This window comes from Ananas comosus, linkage group 12 (assembly GCF_001540865.1).
Source record: "Ananas comosus cultivar F153 linkage group 12, ASM154086v1, whole genome shotgun sequence".
NCBI lineage: Eukaryota > Viridiplantae > Streptophyta > Magnoliopsida > Poales > Bromeliaceae > Ananas > Ananas comosus.
In genome coordinates, this window is record NC_033632.1 from 2,136,795 (window position 1) to 2,147,909 (window position 11,115).

The window sequence follows — 11,115 nt, forward strand, 5'->3', positions numbered from 1 at the left end:
TCCGTTAAACTTGATCTAGCGCATTAGAAGTTTTTAGAAAATAATTTTTGAAATTTTTTGATATCATTTACTTAGTGATCGAAAGGATTCAAAATTCATAATTTTTAATGGTTGATATCTGCCGTTTTCAAATTAAGGGACAGCAGAAGCACTCCAAGACGGCGACCCACCCACACACAAACGTGTTTAGAAGTATTCAATCAGATGAAATTTTGATACAAAATTCTTTTTACTATCTACAACAAGATCAATATTCTGATCGAAATTTTAGTGCTATATCACCACTTTTTATAGATTTTATTTTTCAACCTGTTAAAAATTATTGGTTTTGAATCCTTTCGATTGCAAGGTCAAATGATATCGAAAATCGCCAAAAATTATTTTCTAGAAATTCAAATACGTTAGATCAAGTCTAGTGGAGCTGATCGTCGATTCGGAAATTCCATCATCGAAAACGGTAGAGGAGCACAGCAAGCCCTGCTCTCTCTCTCTCTCTCAACCTTTGGGGCCCACATCCTAACCGCACATCTCTTAATCCAATGGCCAAAAACTTGGTAGCACCAATGACTTGGTGCTATTAATAGTATATTAGCCTCAGTTCTATATATATATATATAATATATATATATTTTATGAACTAAATGTAAAAGAAAATAAAATCTATCATAGTGAGAATTCTTGTTCGAAGTGCCTTTTCTCTTCATGCTTGATTTGCTAATCCTTGTTTAAAGTGTCTTAAAAAATGTTGAAATTTGTCATGTGAATGATGAATTTATTTTAGTCAATCACCCCACATTAATTTTCGTCAAGTTGTCATCAGCACGTAATTATCACGGGATAAAAAACTATGAAAAAAGAGAAAAAAAATAATCAAATCACATTGAATTTTATCTAAATTACAAGTTACTACCCAAACCTCAAACATCTGCTTGTTGGAAGCCTCTCTGAATTCTAGCAGTGTTGCAGATCATCATCCGAACTTTAAACTCCAAATGCTATTAGAAAACCTCAAAACTTTATTTTTAGCCAGAGACATTCCTGTAATGGCAACAGTAGAATAATCGATAAAAAATTTTAAGGTAGGTGATTGATTAAAACAATTAATTACTTAGGTGATAATTTTAACTTTTAAATCCCCACGATTTGCAATAAGATCAAAGTTCAAGCGAGTCTATACATTTTTTTTAATCTTTTTATTTCAATTTTCCAAGTTTGGTTCTGGGCAGGGTGAGTTTTAAGTAATATAAATCCTATAAAGCTAGTTATCAAAGAATCACTCGTCACATTATTATTATTTTCTTAAAAATGGGTGACAATTCTATGAAACGTGCTAATATGTCACGATGCTAATTTGTAGAAAAAACTGACCATATCTGTAACGTAATGTTTGAATTTGATCGCTTCGCCTGGTCAATTGCCCGTTTAGTACACATCACAATTTCATAATAAAAGTTCGAATTTATCGTGAATTGAACATTAGAATCAATACATCTAAAAGTTCAGAAACTAAGTGTTAAAAGAAAATTACAAATGTTTAAAAAGCGAAGAAACAAATCGCAATGTTTGGACTATTTGCTCCGAATTTAGAAAACCGAATAAGTATTCTGAGCCATCGAAACTCTTAGTTTAGGGTTTAAAGCCATCGAAACTCTTAGTTTACGAGCTTCATAAATTTTGATAATCTATTCTCTGCCGTATTTGAAAGAAAATACCCAAACAAGAAAAAAAAAAAAACTTTTAAAAAGAAAATAAAATAGACCGACACGAAACACGAACCACATTAATTTGTAACTGATCAAGTCCGTGACGAACTCGATGGAATGCATACTGTCGATCATTACGCGTACCCGCAGAAGCCGTACTCGCACCGCATACCGGGGGTGCACTTGTTGCCGCAGCTGCCGCAGTGGTCAGGGTCGTAGGCCACCGCCGCGCACGTGCCGCCGCAGCACAGCTGCCCGAACCGGCACGTGCGCCCGCATGTGCCGCAGTTCCTCGCGTCCCAGAGAACGTCGACGCACTTCCCCTTGCAGCACTTCTGGCCCCAGCCGCACTTTCGCCCGCAAGTGCCGCAGCTCCTGCCGTCCCAGAGCACGTCCCGGCAGATATTCTTGCAGCACTTCAGTTTAGCTTTGCCTTTGTCCTTGGAAGTGCCGGGGCACGGGTTCGTGGCGTTTTTGGTGGAGTTGGCTTTGAAAGTATAGGCACTTGTGATCACGGTTATGTTGCAAAAGCCGCCCTTCGTGCCGTTCGCGGGGTGAAAGGCGCTTCCCCAGGGGGACGGGGCGGCGGCCGGGGAGTAGCTGAAATGGTTGTCGTAATTGCGGGGTCCTGGCGCCGGGGACGGGTTTCTGTCATTGTCGTTGCCGCCCCCGAGCGGCGGTGGCGGCGGCGGGGGTGTGGGAGTGATGTGGTCTCCTGAAGGCAAGGACGGTGCAGGTGCAGGTGCAGGTGCAGATGTAGGAGTAGTAGTATGATTTGACGTGGCAGGAACATAGCCTCCCGACGGAGACGGTGCAGGTGTAGGAGCCGGAGTATGGTTTGACATGACTGGAACATAACCTCCCGACGGGGACGGCGCAGGGGCGGAAGTAGTGTGGTTTGAGGTGACAGTATTGTATCCTCCTGACGGTGAGGAGGGCGGAGGGGCGGGTGCGGTATGAAATGATGTGATAGTATTGTGACCTCCTGACGACGATGGTGCAGGAGCGGAAGCAGTGTGTGTTGATGTAGAAGTGATATAATCTCTTAATGTCGAGGATGGTGCAGGGGCAGAAGCCTTTACGGCGTACGCGGCTGTTGCCGCGAACGTAACTATGAAGAGGATCAAAGGCAGGAGAGAGTTTGCCATTTTTTTTTTTTTTTTCTCTCTTTGTTCTAAATGGCTCCCTCCTCTTGTTGGCTGTTTAAGATTCCGTGGTATTTAAAGAGAGGAGCTGAGCATATTCACAATTAAAGATTATTTGAAGTTGATAAAATAACCGATTCAGAAAACGGAATAGGATTAAAAGGTTTTGTACTAATTAATAATAATAATAAAAATTTAAAGTATAAAATGATGAATATAAGCATACACTTCCATTGAGCTTTAAAAAACGTGCTTACATGTAATCGTATATATGAAGTTCATTGTATAGAGTTGACCATGATACAATAGCTAGATCCATCCATGTATATGCAGATAAAGTTCGATTTTTATTAATTAATTATTGAAAAAATACATGCCATATTTTAATCTAGTAAACAACTAGAAATTAAGTTTATGCTTATGCAATACTACAATAATCTATTAATTACAACGTGCTAGCAAATAAGTCTAGTATATATGATCTAATTAATTTGTTGACTATATATGCAACATATAAATATATATATATACATACATATATATATATATATATATATATATATATATATATATATATGTCATGTTTAATTTGTTGACTATGCCAGTAGTATATATATTATATACTATTTAGAGAGAGAGAGAGAGAGAGAGAGAGAGAGAGAGAGAGAGATATATATATATATATATATATAGGAATCTAAGAAATATAAGAATAAACCGTACAATTACTTGTTAAATTTATTTAATTTGATATTAACAAGTGCAACGAATTTTGAATTCAAAAAAGAAATTGAAGGATTAATTAACCGTAAGTTCGCGTGCTTAATTCTTTAATTCCTGTTAAAAAAAAGAATAAGAATGAGAGGCGAGGATGGGGACTCAGCCTTTTCATTTGAAATTAAATTTATTAATTTTCTCAAGTAAAAGTAAACAGAGTTTTACAAAAAAAAAAGAAAAAGAAAAAGAAAAGAAAAAAAAACATTTATGCAGTTAAGACTCGCAAGCATGTCCAAAGTTTGGATAACTATTTAAATTGTATTTTATTATATCCCAAAAGTAATGCCTAATAAATTATTGCAAGAATTTAATATTGTTATTATTTTTGGCAAAATCCTCATTTTTGCTTTAAGAAAGAAACTATAAATTTCATGAAAACTTATGCCTAACAAAGTAGTGCATAGTAATAGATAATTGCAATGGTTAGCATGATTAAATTATCAATTATAATATGTTAATTTATGGACATAAGATATATAAAGCATGTTTATGGTGAGGGGATCTCAATTTTTTTTATAAAATATTTTACTAATGCTACTAATTACATTAGAAATTGTGTAAGTTGTGTACTAAGATTCAGCTGAATTATTTCACTAATGTTCTGTTCTTCTAGCTAAAATAATTTTCACCTTTAATAATCAACATTGTAACAGTAATAAGATGGATTATTTACACTAAATGTTCCGACAAAAAAAAAAAAAAAAAAAATTCAGGGTTATATGATAATGAGATTGGTCATACAATACAGTAATGGTTCAAAATAGTGCAAGTCTTTTGCAAAGCAAATTCTCTGTAGCCACGATTTAGTACCCTGTGATTTAAAGTATATCAATTTAGTATTTCGTGGTTTCATTTTTCTCTTTCTATTATCCTCTCCACTATTTTTTCTTTTCGTTAAATTAGTGACAAAATTAAAACTAAAAGATACTTACCCAAAAAAAAAGACAAATAATATGCCTAATAAGCTTGTGGAGCTGGGCCAAGTTCAAGTCATGCTGGGCCACAGTCTTGGGCTCAGTCCGACTCCGGCCCAACTCTTAACAAGCTTAATAAGAAATACGGACTTATATATACTGATTGGGCTGGGCTTAGATTAATCCAGCCCCCCCTTTTTTTTCTTTTTTTTTTGCATATTTAAGAAAGCGGGCCCCCAAAGTATTTTGTTTTCTTCCTTCTAGTAGGAGGGAGGGTCTTTAGTTGGCGTTATTTTGGTTTTATTTTCAGCTACAGTTATCTACAATTAAGCATTAGTTGGCGTTATTTAGGTTTTATTTTCAGCTACAGTTATCTACAATTAAGCATTTACAAGTCAGGAGCGCATTTGCTTGAGTAGAGCTACTATTTTATCTGAAGTATAGAGAACCTGGTATTTTCGATTTTTTGGCCCTTTGATCAATTCTTTTGATCATTTCTAATTTTTGGATTAATGCTATTACTCTGTGGGGACCACTCAACTCTAGGAATATTACTCAATCTTAAGGGGGACTGTAATCATTCCAACTGTACAATTTTTGATCTAAAGATCAAAAAATCGAAAATATCAAATTTTCTATAGTTTTGATAGCATAGTAGCTATACACCATTTGCTTTAGCAAGATATGAAAAACTCGACACTGGAGGTCAAAAGAAAAAAGTTCTAATTTGGGCCTTCTAATTTTAACTACTGGGTTTAGGTTTGTCATCCTAATGCCGTGGCATGTCGAAAATTTCAGTTTAGACGTGATAGATAATATTAAGAGTTTGTTTGGTTCGCAATTTATAATATTTTGATAATTTTTTCTATTTTTTATTGAAAATATTTAAATTATTTTTAAAAGGTGCTAGCATTATTGTAAGTTCTTAAATAAGTGATAGGAATATTAGATTATCATGAATTACGAGGTATTCTCATTTTCATTCGTATAAAAGAGACTTTCATGTTTGAAAATTTATTTAACTGCTGAAGTGATGTATATTATGTGTATGTATACTAATTTCAATAGAAAAAAAAACAACTATTTTGTTTTCATCATCATTCAAAACATTAACACCCCTCATTCTCTTTATTCTTTTGATACAGATGCATAGCTAAATTCTACTAGGAACTATCTAATTTCAGATATTCGAGGGGCATATGTGCAAAATACACGCTCCTAAATAACGCACCGGCCCCTAATTAACCCCCCTAAACATTAGCCACTAAGTACGGAGACCAAGATACGCTAAACGCACCCGATAAATCCGATGAACCGGGTCCACCGCTCTTGCGGGTAGACCGGTTCCCCTCATCAACTCATCACCGTCAGATTTCATCCTTTTCGAAACAACAAAATCGTTATGAGTAGATTATTTTTCGGTCTACAGATGATGTGGTAGACTACGTCGAGGGGTTAATTTCACAGCTCGAGTGGGTCCCACAACCGCACGCGAGGTCACGTGACCCTCGCACGTGCTCCTTCTCTCCCCCCTCCCTTCCCGCGTGGTCGGTTCCACTTCCCCCACTCTTTTTAACTCCCTCCTCTCTCGCTCCATCGCTCGCTCCCTCTCTCTTTCTCTCTCTCTCTACATTTAAATACCCTCTGTAACCTCCTCTTCCTTTCCCGTGAGCGCTCATCGTTGCTCATAAACACCCCTCTCCCTTCTCCCCCTCTTCTCCTTCGCCTCACGCGATCGATCCCCTCCTCAGATCCGTAAGTATCTCCTTCTCTCTCTCTTTTCGATCTCGATTTGTTGTTGCATCGATCCGATTCAATCTTCGTCGTTAGATCCATTCGGAGTATGCTGCGATTCTTTGTTTCTCGTTCTCGTTGGGAGTTATCGTGGAGACGGGATGATTCGGATGAATGCATGTAGATTTTGTATGTGTTTTTTATTCTAGTTGATCCGTGCGGAATGTGAGTTCGATTTGGTTAGATCTGAGTGCTAGGGTTTGGAAACCTCGCGTATTGTAAGTTTGGTGGGCGGGGAATCACGCGGATGTAGATCCGGTACCGCTCTTGATATTTTTGTTTTTTGTCGTGCGAAATTCTGGACGTTTTAATATTAATTGTTTATTGTTTCTTTACTCGTTCCGGCATACCAAGTGTGCTATCATTTTTTAAAAGGTAATGTGCGTGTGAACTTAAATAGAGTGCGAAAGACCATTTCTTTGGTTTAAGATTGGGACAAAATTCCTTTTTTTTTATTTAATAAATGCTAAAAAATTAATGACTTAAGTGTAGACCCCTAAACTTTTTCACAAATTGTGCGGTTTGGTCCTGAATTTTTCGTTTAAGCTGATTAAATCTTTGTGATCTTTCCTACTTAATCAAACTCATCCCTGATTGCATATTGTGTCCAAAAGCAAATCATGCGGAAGATCATCATATGAATTAGGTATATTCACATGGTAATCTAGAGCATGTGATCTGCATGGGTGTTGGATTTGGGCAGAAAATAATCTTAGGGATGTGACATTGCGTAGCAGGTCAGGGACAGATATGTTCAAGTGGAAACTTCATATCTCAAAGAAGTGTTAGAGAGTTTTCTTGCACTTCAAAAGAAACCAAATTATTGAATGCAGGATATCGGTTGTTACTGAGGAGCCATCCAGGCAATGTGGTTTGATAGAATCATTAAATCTATCTACTATGATAAAACCGAGTTATTTGTACTCTTTTTTTTTTTTTTTCATGCCTTTGCCCGCTTTCTCTGCAAATAGCTTATTTTCCCACAAGCATTGGTCATTGTTGTTATTGGAAAAATCTTGTTTTGGTTTGCAACCAGAAGTTTTCTTCTTTAACTACTTGATGCACTTATTCAGATGTCATATGATGGAAGCACTTCTTGACATGTTGTCATTTATTTTGTATAGATTTTGAAAACAGAAAAAGAATGGCGACGTACACACCGAAAAACATCCTGATCACTGGTGCAGCAGGCTTCATCGCCTCCCATGTTGCGAACCGCCTTGTCCGCAACTACCCGGATTACAAGATTGTGGTCCTCGACAAGCTTGACTACTGCTCCAATTTGAAGAACCTCCTTGCTTCTCGTTCATCTCCCAATTTCAAATTCGTCAAAGGCGATATAGCAAGCGCTGACCTTGTCAACTTCCTTTTAATTACTGAATCCATCGACACCATCATGCACTTTGCGGCCCAGACCCATGTCGACAACTCCTTTGGAAACTCCTTTGAATTCACCAAGAACAATATCTATGGCACCCACGTCCTTCTTGAAGCTTGCAAGACCACGGGCCAAATCCGACGGTTCATCCACGTTAGCACTGATGAAGTTTATGGGGAAACTGATGAAGATGCTGTTGTTGGGAATCACGAGGCATCTCAGCTTTTACCCACCAATCCATACTCTGCTACAAAAGCCGGGGCAGAGATGCTCGTTATGGCCTATGGGAGATCGTATGGATTACCTGTAATCACTACTAGAGGGAACAATGTATATGGTCCTAACCAATTCCCTGAGAAGCTTATTCCAAAGTTTATTCTTTTAGCAATGAGAGGGCAGCCTCTACCTATTCATGGGGATGGATCGAATGTTAGGAGCTATCTTTACTGTGAGGATGTGGCAGAGGCCTTTGAGGTTATTCTTCATAGAGGAGAAGTTGGGCATGTTTATAACATCGGAACAAAGAGAGAGAGGAGAGTAATAGATGTGGCAAAGGATATATGTAAGCTTTTCTCATTAGACCCTGATGATATGATAAAATTTGTGGACAATAGGCCTTTCAATGATCAAAGGTACTTTCTTGACGATGAAAAATTGAAGTATCTTGGGTGGTCGGAGAGAACTATATGGGAGGAGGGATTAAGAAAGACTATGGAGTGGTACACGAGCAATCCCGATTGGTGGGGGGACGTATCAGGTGCATTATTGCCTCATCCAAGGATGCTAATGATGCCTGGAAACTTTGATTCTTCCGACGAGAATAAGGGAATCGTCTATGAATTTACCAAAGATAATCAGTTCACAAATAATCAGATGAGAGTGGTGGTCCCAACATCAAAGAACAGCTTGCAGCAAAAGCCCTCAATCAAATTCTTGATTTATGGTAGGACAGGGTGGATCGGGGGGCTTCTGGGGAAGATATGTGAAAAGCAAGGGATTCCATTTGAGTATGGAAAGGGCCGCCTCGAAGATCGTGCTCAGCTTGTATTGGACATTCAGACCGTGAAGCCAACGCACGTATTCAATGCTGCTGGTGTGACTGGGAGGCCTAATGTCGACTGGTGTGAGTCCCACAAGCCGGAGACAATCCGGACAAATGTTGTGGGTACGTTGAATCTGGCCGATGTGTGCAGGGAGCATGGACTGTTGATGATGAATTATGCTACTGGTTGCATTTTTGAGTATGACGATGCGCATCCAGAAGGGTCGGGCATTGGGTTCAAGGAGGAGGACAAGCCGAATTTTACCGGGTCATTCTACTCAAAGACCAAGGCAATGGTAAGCACTCTTTTATGTCCCGATCTACTCAGAAATGGTTCATGTACCAATAATAAGTCTTCGTAACTGTAAAATGTTTTATGTTTGAGTTGTTTATTATATACCCCTACACAGTAACCTATTTACATTTATGTTCCTGCGAAACATACACATATGTACCCTCGGACTTGCAACCCATGAATTGTTTGACTCCTCAACTTAAGACTGCTTTTTCAAGGGGCCCACATAGAAGTTCAGATTTTGCAGGGATATGTATGTGAAAAATTCATCTTTAATGCCTGCTGCTTACAATCTTTTCATGAATAATGCCAGGTTGAAGAGCTTCTCAAAGAGTACGATAACGTCTGCACTCTTCGAGTCCGGATGCCGATATCCTCTGATTTGACGAACCCACGCAATTTCATCACAAAGATCTCTCGCTATAACAAAGTAGTAAACATTCCGAACAGCATGACCATACTAGACGAACTTCTTCCAATATCGGTTGAAATGGCGAAGAGGAACTGCAGGGGAATATGGAACTTCACCAACCCCGGCGTTGTAAGCCACAATGAGATATTAGAAATGTACAAGAAGTACATCGATCCAAACTTTGAGTGGGCCAATTTTACCCTCGAAGAACAGGCTAAAGTAATTGTCGCCCCGCGGAGCAACAACGAAATGGACGCCTCAAAATTGAAAAATGAGTTTCCGGACTTGCTGTCGATCAAAGATTCGCTGATCAAGTATGTGTTTGAGCCCAACAGGAAGGTCGCTGTGGGCGAAGCTGCTAACTGAACCAACCCAATATCTCAAAGCATTCGATCTCTAACCTTTTACATTCTACATTAGCTAGTATAATGTCGATCACACTCTTCTTACGGTTGGCCGTAATAAGTTAGGATATTCATCATTCTTAGTTCCATTGTCACTGCATTATTACTACCTTTTAGATGTTTTAGTTGCTATGTTTTCTCTCTTTTTAATCTTATTATATTTTAGTACAATGGCATCATCGATCTGGTTTTGCCTAGAAATGGATGTTCATGTCCATTTGAGATTTGCATATAATCTATTTGGTATGTGTTGTGTTAATGGAACTTCTTTATTGAATGAAAATAATATTCTTTTATTTTGATTATCCCAAAATGTCCACAATTATCTTCTTCAGTTGTGGGGTAATATTTATTTCTCTTTTGCTACGTTGAGAACGTTTTGCTTCTTCTGGAGTCTTACTGGATGATTTTAATTCGTGTACAAGAGAAATCATTATCTGCTTTATACACCTGAATGTTTTGAAAATAATTCTGTAATAAAGAAGAAGAAATAGAATCTGATAAATGGTTTCTTTGCTTCGCTCCATAATAATGTTTTTAAACATACTTTAGTGAGTTTTAGCATCATTTTCCTGGTTCGCTATGCACGTTAAATTTGTCAAATCCTGCTTAATTTACTCGGTAAATAATAACTAGATTCACCAAAAGAACTTGAATTTTATTTAAATTTGTCTTTTCTTATAATTGTGGCTGTGCTAATAAAATACACGCGTGTTAATCGCTCGTACTTCATCATCGCAAAAAGTACGATGTGATCATGTTGCTTGTGATGGAAGTTAAAGCAATCACTTTGTACCATAAAGATTATGATGATGGTCTGTTTGATATTTAGATCCATGAAGTAGTATCTAGCAAAATAAAATTAAAGCAAAAGCGTGTAGAGATACTTTAGTAATATACAAAACCTGATATTAAATAAGAAAATAAATAAAATATTGTTTTGCTATATTTTCGCCGTACATAATAAAGCGATAGATTAATTAATGACTTTCAAAAGCACATGTAAGCCAGCAGGACTGAAACCGCTAGCTCTTTCAGCTAGGGATGTCAATGGATATGGATACCCGAAATTTTATCCGAACCCGAATCCGAATGAAACGGATATATCCGATGGATATGGATATGGATTTTTTTTTTTTTTTTTTTTTTTTCTCCTAGTTTCGAAGTGAGGAGATTTTGTAGTTTTGGACGTAAAAGATCGACGACTTTCATCTCTACAGTTGCCCAGCCTAAGCCCCGCCTAAAAATTTT

At 37.7% G+C, this 11,115-nt stretch overlaps 2 protein-coding genes across 2 annotated transcripts; one reads left to right on the plus strand and one right to left on the minus strand.

Moving 5' to 3' along the window:
- On the minus strand, positions 1,583 to 2,851 carry LOC109717905 (mucin-1-like). Its single transcript, XM_020243861.1, has one exon. It carries the CDS (start codon positions 2,849 to 2,851, stop codon positions 1,838 to 1,840), a length of 1,014 nt encoding a protein of 337 aa, XP_020099450.1. The 3' UTR covers positions 1,583 to 1,837.
- On the plus strand, positions 6,136 to 10,160 carry LOC109717945 (trifunctional UDP-glucose 4,6-dehydratase/UDP-4-keto-6-deoxy-D-glucose 3,5-epimerase/UDP-4-keto-L-rhamnose-reductase RHM1). The gene is made up of 3 exons (XM_020243908.1): positions 6,136 to 6,294; positions 7,458 to 9,049; positions 9,362 to 10,160. The coding sequence occupies exons 2-3, from the start codon at positions 7,478 to 7,480 to the stop codon at positions 9,824 to 9,826; spliced, it is 2,037 nt and encodes a 678-aa protein (XP_020099497.1). The 5' UTR covers positions 6,136 to 6,294; positions 7,458 to 7,477; the 3' UTR covers positions 9,827 to 10,160.

Bases quoted from the DNA above. Each gene is read 5' to 3' on its own strand.
- LOC109717905 (XM_020243861.1), bottom strand. From the start codon at position 2,851: ATGGCAAACTCTCTCCTGCCTTTGATCCTCTTCATAGTTACGTTCGCG.
- LOC109717945 (XM_020243908.1), top strand. From the start codon at position 7,478: ATGGCGACGTACACACCGAAAAACATCCTGATCACTGGTGCAGCAGGC. The intron at 9,050-9,361 runs GTAAGCACTCTT...GAATAATGCCAG, and splicing joins ACTCAAAGACCAAGGCAATG to GTTGAAGAGCTTCTCAAAGA.